Source organism: Arachis hypogaea, chromosome 16 (assembly GCF_003086295.3).
Source record: "Arachis hypogaea cultivar Tifrunner chromosome 16, arahy.Tifrunner.gnm2.J5K5, whole genome shotgun sequence".
In the NCBI taxonomy this organism is placed as follows: Eukaryota; Viridiplantae; Streptophyta; class Magnoliopsida; order Fabales; family Fabaceae; genus Arachis; species Arachis hypogaea.
The window spans coordinates 17,985,250-17,998,368 of NC_092051.1; the positions used below are offsets into that span (position 1 = coordinate 17,985,250).

Here is a 13,119-nt window from a genome sequence, read left to right on the forward strand (position 1 = left end):
GCAACTGAAAATCAAATAGGATAAAAAGAAGAGAATATACTATAAATTCCAAAATATCAATGAAACATAGCTCCAATCAGATGAGCGGGACTTGTAGCTTTTTGCCTCTTGAATAGTTTTGCCATCTCACTTTATCCATTAAAGTTCAGAATGATTGGCATCTATAGGAACTCAGAGTTCAGATAGTGTTATTGATTCTCCTAGTTTAGTATGGTTATTCTTGAACACAGCTACTTTATGAGTCTTGGCCGTGGCCCTAAGCACTTTGTTTTCCAGTATTACCACCGGATACATAAATGCCACAGACACATAATTGGGTGAACCTTTTCAGATTGTGACTCAGCTTTGCTAAAGTCCCCAATTAGAGGTGTCCAGGGTTCTTAAGCACACTCTTCTTTTTGCTTTGGACCTTGACTTTAACCGCTCAGTCTCAAGTTTTCACTTGACACCTTCACGCCACAAGCACATGGTTAGGGACAGCTTGGTTTAGCCGCTTAGGCCAGGATTTTATTCCTTTAGGCCCTCCTATCCACTGATGTTCAATGCCTTGGGATCCTTTTTATTACCCTTGCCTTTTGGTTTTAAGGGCTGACGTGTATCCCGCTAAGCTCGGGGTTAGCATCAGCAACAACAATCCGACCATGAATCTCGGAAACAAACAAACCAAAACTGAAACAAACACGCACGTGAGTTATACACGTTACTTGCGAAAACAGAACTCATCATCCAAGCCATCAATATCGGAACAAATCAGGCTCCACTTGACGCCTCAGTCATCTATAAAATAAGGGTAAAAACAACCTAAGAAGGACAGGTGACAGAACTCACTCTAACTCATTTTCTTTACTCCTCTTAACTCATACACTTACTTGAGCGTCGGAGTGCTTTTTGCAGGTGCTCCCGCTGCCGTGTTTCACCACACCGAGGTTACCTCTGGAGACCACCTCCCTGACGACGCACAGCTCCTGGAGCTAAGCAAATCTCGTTGGGGACCTATACCTCGGCTGGTTCAGACGGAACATTTGGCGCCCACCGTGGGGCCCGGTTACACTAACCCCACTTTTTCTTTTGTATAGCACCTCGTGTTTTCTTTTTACGCAGGAATTCTCAACCCTCGCTCATGGCTGATAATGGAGTCCATCAAAACACTCAGGCCGAGCTCATGGCTCAAATGGCCGAACTGCAAGCGGAAGTCAAAAGGCTGGCCGAACTAACCAGCCAAAATGACGCCAGTAAACGTGAAGACAACGGCCATAAAGGAAAAACAGACCTACTGAGTATCGACCCACCAAGGGAGAAGCTGACCTTGGACAACCCATTCTCCGAGGAGATCACCAACTACCAGATGCCAAAGCATTTCACATTACCTTCTTCCCTCGAGCCATATAAGGGGATTGGTGACCCCCGGGCTCACATCAAGAAATTTCAATCTATGATGTTCTTTAATGGTCCTAATAACGAACCCGTCCTTTGCAGGGCCTTCCCTACTTACCTCGATGGTGCAGCCCTGCTTTGGTTCTCAAAACTACCTGCAGGATCAATCTCTTCTTTCGAGGAATTAGCGAAATCCTTCATAGACTACTTCGCTGCAGCAAGGATATATGTACATGGATCAGACTACCTCGGTACCATTCGCCAAGGACCCCAGGAGAACTTGAAGGACTACCTAACCAGGTTTGCAGAAGCAACAATGGAAATACCCGACTTAGACCCCGCCGTCCATCTGCACGCCATAAAGGCAGGACTCCGACCCGGAAAATTCAGGGAAACAATCGCGGTAACAAAGCCAAAGACATTGGAAGAGTTCCGAGAAAGGGCGGCAGGGCAGATGGAGATCGAAGAGCTCCGCGAAACCGAAAAAACAGAAAAGAGACAACCCAGAAGAGAGGATGAAAAATCCACAAGGTCGGCAAACATCAAGGACCTCAAGAGACCCTTCAAGCTAACCCCAAAATTTGACAATTACACCAGGTTCAACACAAGAAGGGAAAGGATAATCAAAGAAATACTCAACGCCAAAATCATAAAACCACCAGCAAGGGCCGGGAGCTATCAAGACCAGAGATTCGTCGACAAAAGCAAGCACTGTGCTTTCCACCAAAAGTACGGCCACACAACCGACGAATGCATAATAGCCAAGGACCTATTAGAAAGATTGGCCCGGCAGGGCCTCCTAGATAAATACATCGAGGGAAGGAAGCATAAGGAGAACGATAAAGAGGAACGCCAACAGACCTCAGGAGCAAAAGACACCAACAAATGGCCAAACAACACACCACCTAAGGGGATCATAAACACCATATCAGGAGGATTCGCCGGAGGAGGAGAAACAACTTCGGCGAGAAAACGTAACTATCGCGCGATGCTTGCAATAGAAGGGACAACACCACATAACGACAAGGACACATTAAACCTAGAAATCGTTTTCAATCAGAGGGACATATGCTCAGCCGCACCACATTCAGACGACCCAGTGGTAATTTCTATCCAAACAGGCGAGTTACTGGTAAGAAAAGTCCTCTTGGACCCAGGTAGTAGTGCCGATGTTCTGTTTTACGCTACTTTTATAAAAATGCAATTATCTGAAAAACTTATACAACCTTCATCCGGAGAATTAGTCGGATTCTCCGGAGAAAGAGTACCGATCAAAGGCTACATATGGTTGAAGACAATGATGGGAAACCACCCATTGTCACGAACCATCGACATACAATACCTTATAGTTGACTGCCCTAGTCCTTATAACATTATTCTCGGAAGACCTGCTCTGAACATGTTCAGGGCAGTGGTTTCAACCTTTCACCTATGTGTAAAATTTCAGGCACAGGACGGAAAAATAGCGACACTTCACTCAGACCAGCAACAAGCTCGGCAATGTTACAACGCAAGCTTGAAAAGGCCAGCAACAGAGGTACTGTCCTTGGCAGAGCTTGATCCGCGCGAAGACACCCAAGAAAGGCCTCAACCAGCAGACGAGCTCCAAAAAATCCCACTGACAGAGAAACCAGAACAGTTCACATACGTCGGCCAGGCACTACAAGGAAAGGAAAGATCAGAACTGGTGAAAGTATTGCAAGACAACTCTGACCTATTTGCATGGACCCCGGCAGATATGCCAGGAATAGATCTGAGCATTATCTGCCATAAACTCGCCACAAACAAAGCAAGCCGACCTATAGCTCAGAAAAAGAGGAATCTCGGAGCAGACAAATCAAAGGCCGCACTGGAAGAAACCGAAAAGCTACTTAAAGCCAACTTCATCAAAGAAATCAGATTCACCACATGGCTCTCGAACGTAGTAATGGTAAGAAAAAATTCAGGTAAATGGCGCATGTGCGTCGACTTCACCGATTTAAATAAAGCATGCCCCAAGGATGCTTATCCTCTACCATGCATCGATAAACTTGTAGACAGTGCCTCAGGTTACAAAAGCTTGAGCTTCATGGATGCATACTCTGGTTATAACCAGATACTCATGCACCCAGAAGACCAAAGCAAAACCGCGTTTATAACCGAGCATGGAAATTTTTGTTATAGAGTAATGCCATTTGGACTAAAGAATGCAGGTGCAACATACCAGCGACTGATGGACAAGGTGTTCCATCACCAAATAGGTCGGAACATGGAGATCTATGTGGATGACATGGTCGCCAAGACCACCCATGGGAAGTCACACTGCGATGATCTTAAAGAAATATTTGAACAAGTCCGAACATATAGAATGAGGCTCAACCCAGAAAAATGTGCTTTTGGAGTACGAGGGGGAAAATTCCTCGGATTCATGCTAACATCACGAGGTATAGAGGCGAACCCAGAAAAATGTAAGGCAATACTCAGCATGGCAAGCCCCAAAACAGTCAAAGAAGTACAACAACTAGCAGGGAGAATAGCAGCATTATCCCGGTTCCTACCATCAGTATCGAGCCGATCATATCATTTCTTCCAAACAATAACAAAGAACAAAAAGTTTCTATGGACAGAAGAATGTGAAAAAGCTTTCGCTGAACTCAAAGTCGTCTTATCATCACCTCCAGTACTACAAAGACCTGAAATCGGCAAGCCCTTATACTTATACTTATCCGCTTCCGAACATTCCATAAGCTCGGCCTTAATGATCGAATCAGGGAAAGCTCAACAACCAGTATACTTCGTCAGCAGAGTCATGCAGCCAACAGAACAAAGGTACCTAAGAATTGAACAGCTAGCTTTGGCGCTCGTAACAACGGCGAGGAGACTTAGACATTACTTTCAAAGCCACACAATAATAGTACGAACAAACCAACCATTACGACAAATACTAACAAAGCCGAAATTAGCTGGACGACTGACCAAATGGTCCATAGAGCTCTCAGAATTCGATATCCAGTTTCAACCAAGATCGGCACTAAAGGCACAAATCCTGGCCGACTTCGTATCAGAATTAACCTCGGCCGAACACAACAAGCACTGGGAGCTACATGTAGACGGAGCATCCAGCCGAGAAGGAAGCGGAGCCGGAGTAATTCTGAAAGAAGGAGAAAACGTAGTGGCCGAGCAATCGCTACAATTCCACTTCCCAGCAAGCAACAACCAGGCCGAATATGAAGCCCTCATAGCCGGACTCAAGCTCGCCCTCAACCTCAGATACAAAGCCTGACAGCACATTGTGATTCCCTCTTGGTAGTCCAACAAATCCGAGGAGAATACCAGGTAAAAGATCCCTTGCTAGAGCGTTACTGGCTGATAGCAAAGGATCTTATTTCGAAATTTAATTCATTCATCATCCTACATGTACATAGAGAAAAGAACACTAGAGCCGACATATTATCTAAACTTGCATCCACTAGGGCAGACACACAAACATCAGCACTAACACAGCTGACACTTAAAAAACCCAGCATTGAATCTATATCTATAACAAACATTAACCATCTCCATGACTGGAGAACGCCCTTTCTTGAGTACATCAATACAGGTACCGTGCCTAAGAATGAGCTTAATCCGCAACACTTCAGACGAAAGGCAAGCCTATATACAAGCGTAGCAGGAGAACTGTATAAGCGCGGCATCTCACAACCATTACTGAAATGCCTGAACAACGAGGAGGCAAGAGAAGTAATGAACGAAGTACATGAAGGCGTATGTGGAAATCACACCGGAGGAAGAGCCCTAGCCGCAAAAGTCGTCCGAACAGGATATTTCTGGCCGACCATAAAAAGAGATTGCATAGCGAAAGTCAAGAAATGCGACAAATGCCAAAAGCATGAAGCCATTTCTACAAAGCCAGCCGAGCTATTGCACAGTATGGAGGTAAGCTGGCCTTTTCAAAGATGGGGACTCGATATCCTCGGCCCATTTCCAGTAGCACCAGGTCAGGTAAAATTTCTTTTGGTATCAATCGACTACTTCTCAAAATGGATAGAAGCGCAACCCTTAGCAAAGATAACAGCCGAAAAGGTAAGATCTTTTATATGGAAAAACATAATATGCCGATTTGGAATACCAAGAGAGATAATATCAGATAACGGTAGACAATTTACCGATAATAACCTCGGCACATTTTTAAGCAATTTTAATGTACAGCACTATTTTAGCTCGGTCGAACACCCACAAACCAATGGGCAAGCCGAAGCTGCTAACCGAGTTATATTGCAGGCAATAAAAAGAAAGCTTGACAATGCGAAGGGTGAATGGGCCGAGCTAATCCCAGAAATACTATGGAGCTACAACACTACAATACAAACAACCACTGGCGAAACACCTTTCAGGTTGGTATACGGGGCAGAGGCACTAATCCCAGTAGAAGTCAGAACACCCACAGTTAGGACCGAGCTATACGACGAACAAAACAACACTCTCATAAGAAGGGCCGAGCTTGACCTCATCGAAGAAGACAGGGATATCGCGGCAATCAAACAAAGAGCCATGAAACAATTGGCTGTAAGAAGACACAATAGCAAAGTCGTCCCGAGGGCTTTTTCAGAAGGCGACCTTGTCCTCAGACGAACTGAAGACGCAAGACGACCTCCTTCACACGGCAAGCTCGCAGCGAACTGGGAAGGACCCTTTCGAATATCAAAAGTGCTCGGAATGGGGGCTTATCAATTACAGACATTACAGGGCAGCCCAGTGTCAGGAAACTGGAATGTTTCCTCATTAAAAGTGTATAGATCATAAAATGTACAATCAGCGGATGAAGGCACCCTTTTTCCCCCTTAGAGCTTTTTTCCCAAAAAGGATTTTGCCTAAGCAAGGGTTTTAACGAGGCCGGACGCCCAATACATTCAACTTATCGAATGTTTCTCTCAAATCTAAGCCTAACAAACAACATATAAGGAAGAACGATGTATACAAAATCAACAACAAAATGACATCATTAACTTGGCCTAAACCTCGGCCAAAACAAAATAGTTCAAAAATATCAGCAAAACAAGGCCAAACCTCGGCCAAACGAAAGAAAATAGTCAATAATAGACAATCATACACAAACTAAGAGGGAGGAGCGTTCTCATCATGCTCCTCCGCAGTCCCATCTACAACTAATTTTCCACCAACAACTATCTTAGTCATATCAAGCTGATCACTGTCAAAATCTGGGGCCAGCACAGCGATCTGACTCGCAGCTCGTTCAAATCCATAGGAGAACATCTCCATACCATGCTCCTCCAACTCATGAACGCGAGAAGTGAGCCGACCTTTGGCCACATCATGTTCCATAACTTCAGCTTGCAGCAAACGGATCTGGTCCCTTAAGCGAGTCACCTCCTCTTCAGAATCCTTTGCCCTAGCCAAAGCACTGATAACAGCATCATCTTTCTCCTTAGCAGATTTTTCCAACTCAGCTATCCTCATATTATGCGACTTCTCCAGATCGGCAACTCGATTCACAATCCCCTGCTGCTCGGCACCGATAAGCTCGGTAGTTCGACCAACACACATCAGGCGAGAAGCAACAATCTACATAAAAAACCACAAAAAGTCAAAAGCCAAGGAAGAAGTATACCAAAATGCTCAAACTATAGCAGGCATTACCTGAACAAATTTACCAAGAGATTCCATACCAACGCGGCGAGTCATCAGCATATCTCCAGGGTATTGAGACACCTTATCAGAAAGATCGGCGAAGTCAAATTGATCGCTCCACAAGGAATGCGATCCACAACCAGGAATAAAGCCATGAAGCTTTCTCTGATGATCAAAGGCAACCCCACCACCTCCAACAACTTCCCTTACTTCCTCCAAGATCACCTCCACATATTTCTCAACATTATCCCTTTTTCTCTTAAAGGAAGACGCAGCCTGAGCAACAGATTGAGCAATATCACCTCCCCCCTCATTCACTGCCAGAGAGGCATCGGTAAGTCTTTCCTTTTTCTTTTTTAGAAAAGTCTGAAGACGCCCTGGATCAAGAAGAGGCACCCGTCCACCTACACAGAAGACAAAAGGTCAGAATAAATAAAGCAAGTAAGAAACAAACACAAAATAGTCAAGAAATACCTAAATATGCTTTCAAACCATCCATATCACCAGAGTCATAATAGCGAAGAAGGTCAGGAATAGACAAACACTCCCCCCCAGCAAAACTCTCAACCAAAAAGTCTAGTAACCGCTCCTCCTCCTCACTCCGTTCAACAGCTTCAAGAATCTGACAAGGTTCCGAACACCAGTATAAGGGAAATCTCTCTACCAACTCGTCATCTAAGTAAAAAGGGTATTCAGATTCCGCCGACCTCACCTTTACGAACAAAGATTTAAAGTTTTTAAAGGAAGACTTATAAAGAAGGAAGAGAGGCCGACCGGGGTAACTGCTCAGACATACCCATAACCCCTTTCGAACCCCTTTCGCCTGAAACAACGAAAAAAAGACAGCAAGAGAACAAGGGGTAGAAAGAAAGCTCATTAAACACTGGAAAGCACGCAAAAACGCCCAAGAGTTAGGATGTAATTGTGAAGGCGCACAGTTCAACTGGGTTAACACATTACATTCAAATGCAGAAAACAGGAACCTAACGTGAGGCTCAATAAGACAAGGAGTATAAAAATAGAAATACTGCCAATCCCCCCTCCTCTCGCAAACCCTATCTTCACTAGAACAGGGAAGGAACTCAACCACAATACCAGACCCCTCCCTCACAACATGCAAGCTACGAAGCTCACCAATGGAGTCGGCACTAACAAAAGAAGAGGAGCGGGTCCACACATCATCATGAACCCAGTAATAAGGGTTAGATTCATCCTCCTCCACAACTTTATATTTTTCTTTATCCCTCGCCATCCCAGAAGAAAGAACAGAGAAAAGAAAACGAACTACAGAGGAAAAAACGAACCTTTAGAAGTCATGGCAAAGGTCAGAAAGAATTTGAAACATCAACGAAATTCCCAAAGGAAAATTATTGCAAGCCCACTAACTTAGTGGGTAAATACTTCACAACCGTTAAACAAGCGTGGATAACCCAAACGGCAAATAAAAGCATTAAAAGCGGGCACGTTTTGCAAGAAAAGCAATAGCAACGCCTTCCAAGACCATTTAACACCATTGGAGACCAATTTTGGAGCGGCTCAAGACCAGAAGACACAACGAAAACAATAAGCTCGTCTATCATTTACATACAATGCCAGCCGAGCTTGGGGGCTATGACGTGTATCCCGCTAAGCTCGGGGTTAGCATCAGCAACAACAATCCGACCATGAATCTCGGAAACAAACAAACCAAAACTGAAACAAACACGCACGTGAGTTATACACGTTACTTGCGAAAACAGAACTCATCATCCAAGCCACCAATATCGGAACAAATCAGGCTCCACTTGACGCCTCAGTCATCTATAAAATAAGGGTAAAAACAACCTAAGAAGGACAGGTGACAGAACTCACTCTAACTCATTTTCTTTACTCCTCTTAACTCATACACTTACTTGAGCGTCGGAGTGCTTTTTGCAGGTGCTCCCGCTGTCGTGTTTCACCACACCGAGGTTACCTCTGGAGACCACCTCCCTGACGACGCACAGCTCCTGGAGCTAAGCAAATCTCGTTGGGGACCTATACCTCGGCTGGTTCAGACGGAACAAGGGCTATTGGCTTTTTCTGCTTGCTTTTTCTTTTTCTTTCTATTTTTTTTTCGCATTTTTTTTTCTGCAAGCTTTATTCTTTGCTGCTTTTTCTTACTTCAAGAATCATTTTTATGATTTTTCAGATTATCAAATAACATGTCTCCTTGTCATTATTCTTTCAAGAGCCAACATATTTAACATTCATGAACAACAACTTCAAAAGACATATGCACTGTTCAAGCATTCATTCAGAAAACAAAAAGTATTGTCACCACATCAATATAATTAGACTAAGTTCAAGGATAATTTCGAAACTCATGTACTTCTTGTTCTTTTGAATTAAAACATTTTTTTTAAGAGAGGTGATGGATTCATAGGACATTCATAACTTTAAGACATAGTTACTAAATACTAATGATCATGTAATAAGACACTAACATAGATAAGCACTTAACATAAAGAAAACGAAAAAAAAAAACAGAAAATTTAAGAACAAGGAATGAGTCCACCTTAGTGATGGTGGCGTTTCCTTCTTGAGGAATCAATGATGTCCTTGAGCTCTTCTATGTCTCTTTCTTGTCTTTGTTGCTCCTCCCTCATTGCTCTTTGATCTTCTCTAATTCCATGGAGGATGATGGAGTGCTCTTGGTGCTCCTATCCTTAGTTGCTCCCAATAATTATGTGGAGGAAAATGTATCCCCTGAGGTATCTCAGGGATCTCTTGATTTGCAGTCAAATGTTCTACCACTGAGTTATAGACCCTTGATGGAAGCTCTTGTCTTCCCTTTCCTCTTTCTAGAGGTTTCTCTGGCCTTAGGTGCCATCAATGGTTATGGAAAAACAAAAAAGAACTATACTTTTACCACACCAAACTTAGAATGTTGCTCGCCCTCGAGCAAAAGAAGAAAGAATAGAAGAAGAAGAAATGGATGTGAGTGGTGAAGGGGTGATGGGGAAGAGAGATATAGGATTATGAGGAGGGAAGGTGAGAATGAATGAGAAGAGGGGAGAGTAAGAGTGGAGGTAGGTGGGGATCCTGTGGGGTCCACAGATGCTGAGATGATCCTGTGGGGTCCACAGATCCTGAGGTGTTAAGGAATTACATCCCTGCACCAATTAGGCATGTAAAATGCCTTTGCATGCAATTCTGGCGTTTAAACGCCGAATTGGTGCTTGTTCTAGGCGTTCAGCGCCCAGATGCAGCATGTTTCTGGCGTTGAACGCCAGTTCTATGCTTGTTTCTGGCGTTCAGTGCCAGCTTTCCTCAGTGTGCATTCCTGGCGTCTGAACACCAGGATGCTGCTTGTTTTGGGCGTTCAACGCCAGATCCATGCTCTGTTCTGGCATTGAACGCCAGCCAGATGCTCCTTACTGGCGTTTAAACGCCAGTAAGCCCTTCCTCCAGGGTGTGATTTTTCTTCTGCTATTTTTATTCTGTTTTTGATTTTTCTATTTATTTTGTGACTCCACATGATCATGAACCTAATAAAACATGAAAGAATAATAAAAAATAAAAATAAAAATAAAATTAGATAAATAAAAATTGGATTGCCTCCCAACAAGCGCTTCTTTAATGTCAATAGCTTGACAGTGGGCTCTCATGGAGCCACACAGGTGATCGGGTCAATTTTATAGACTTCCCAACACCAAACTTAGAGTTTGGATATGGGAGTTCAACACCAAAATTAGAGTTTGGCTGAGGCCTCCCAACACCAAACTTAGAGTTTGACTGTGGGGGCTTTAGTTGACTCTGTACTGAGAGAAGCTTTTCATGCTTCCTCTCCATTGTTACAAAAGGAGATTCTTGAGTTTTAAACACAAGGTTGTCCTCATTCAGTTGAAGGATCAATTCTCCTCTGTCTACATCAATCACAGCTCTTGCTGTGGCTAGGAAGGGTCTTCCAAGGATGATGGATTCATCCTCATCCTTCCCAGTATCTAGGATTATGAAATCAGCAGGGATGTAAAGGCCTTCAACCTTTACTAACATGTCCTCTACTTGTCCATAAGCCTGTTTTCTGGAATTGTCTGCCATCTCTAATGAGATTCTAGCAGCTTGTACCTCAAAGATTCCCAGTTTCTCCATTACAGAGAGTGGCATGAGGTTTATTCCTGACCCCAGGTCACATAGAGCCTTCTCAAAGGTCATGGTGCCTATGGTACAAGGTATTAGGAACTTTCCAGGATCCTATTTCTTCTGAGGCAATGTCAGTTGATCCAATGCATATATTTCATTGGTGAACAAGGGAGGTTCATCTACCCAAGTCTCATTACCAAATAAATTGGCATTCAACTTCATGATTGCACCAAGGTACTTGGCAACTTGCTCTTCAGTAACATCCTCATTCTCTTCAGAAGAGAAATACTCATCAGAGCTCATGAAGGGCGTAAGGAGGTTTAATGGAATCTCTATGGTCTCTAGATGAGCCTTAGATTCCTTTGGTTCCTCAGAGGGAAACTCCTTATTGATCACTGGACGTCCCAGGAGGTTTTCCTCCTTGGGATTCACGTCCTCCCCTTCCTCTTTGAATTCGGCCATGATGGTTATATCAATGGCCTTGCATTCTCTCTTTGGATTCTCTTCTGTATTACTTGGAAGAGTACTAGGAGGAGTTTCAGTGATCTTCTTACTCAGCTGGCCCACTTGTGCCTCCAAATTTCTAATGGAGGACCTTATTTTATTCATGAAACTCAGAGTGGCCTTAGATAGATCAGAGACTAAATTTGCTAAGCTAGATGGATTCTGCTCAGAATTCTCTGTCTGTTGCTGAGTGGATGATGGAAAAGGTTTACTACTGTTAAACCTATTTCTTCCACCATTATTAAAGCCTTGTTGAGGCTTTTGTTGATCCTTCTATGAGAAATTTGGGTGATTTCTCCATGAGGGGTTATAGGTGTTCCCATAGGGTTCACCCATATAATTTACCTCTGCTATTGTAGGGTTCTCAGGATCATAAGCTTCTTCTTCAGAAGATGCCTCTTGAGTACTGTTGGATGCAGCTTGCATTCCATTCAAACTCTGAGAAATCATATTGACTTGCTGAGTCAATAGTTTGTTCTGAGCCAATATGGCATTCAGAGCATCAATTTCAAGAACTCCCTTCTTTTGAGGCGTCCCATTACTCACAGGATTCCTCTCAGAAGTGTACATGAACTGGTTATTAGCTACCATGTCAATGAGTTCTTGAGCTTCTGCAGGCATTTTCTTTAGGTGAATGGATCCACATGCAGAAGTATCCAATGACATCTTAGCTAATTCAAACAGACCATCATAGAATATATCCAGAATGGTCCATTCTGAAAGTATGTCAGAAGGGCACTTTTTGGTCAGTTACTTGTATCTCTCCCAAGCTTCATAGAGGGATTCACCTTCCTTCTGTCTGAAGGTTTGAACATCCACTCTAAGCTTACTGAGCTTTTGAGGAGGAAAGAACTTGGCTAAGAAAGTTGTGACCAGCTTATCCCAAGAGTTCAGGCTATCCTTGGGTTGAGAGTCCAACCATATTCTAGCTCTGTCTCTTACAGCAAAAGGGAAAAGCATGAGCCTGTAGACTTCAGGATCTACTCCATTAGTCTTAACAGTATCACAGATCTGCAAGAATTCAGTTAAGAACTGAAAAGGATCTTCAGATGGAAGTCCATGAAACTTGCAGTTTTGTTGCATCAGAGAAACTAATTGAGGCTTAAGCTCAAAATTGTTTGCTCCAATGGTAGGGATGGAGATGCTTCTTCCATGTAAATTGGAATTTAATGCAGTAAAGTCACCAAGCATCTTCCTTGCATTGTTATTATTTTCGGCTGCCATCTCCTCTTCCTGTTCGAAAATTCCTGTAAGGTTGTCTCTGGATTGTTGTATTTTAGCTTCTCTTAGCTTCCTCTTCAGAGTCTTTTCAGGTTCAGGGTCTGCTTCAACAAGAATGTTCTTGTCTTTGCTCCTGCTCATGTGAAAAAGAAGAGGACTAAAGATACCGGGGATCCTCTTTACCACAGTATAGAGGTTCCCTTGTGTGAGTAGAAGAAAAGAAGAATAAGAATGTAGAAGAGAAGAATTCGAACTCAGAGGAGAGGAAGGGGTTCGAATTTTGGGTGA

The 13,119-nt window shown here is 43.4% G+C and overlaps 1 protein-coding gene and 1 non-coding gene across 2 annotated transcripts; both read left to right on the top strand.

Moving 5' to 3' along the window:
• The first annotated feature begins 1,120 nt into the window (after positions 1-1,120).
• On the top strand, positions 1,121-4,636 carry LOC140180027 (uncharacterized). The gene has a single exon (XM_072220409.1). It carries the CDS (start codon positions 1,121-1,123, stop codon positions 4,634-4,636), a length of 3,516 nt encoding a protein of 1,171 aa, XP_072076510.1.
• Positions 4,637-12,334: 7,698 nt separating this feature from the next.
• On the top strand, positions 12,335-12,438 carry LOC112760642 (small nucleolar RNA R71). Its single transcript, XR_003181073.1, has one exon. It is a non-coding gene; the product is annotated as a small nucleolar RNA R71 (small nucleolar RNA).
• The last annotated feature ends 681 nt before the right edge of the window (positions 12,439-13,119 follow it).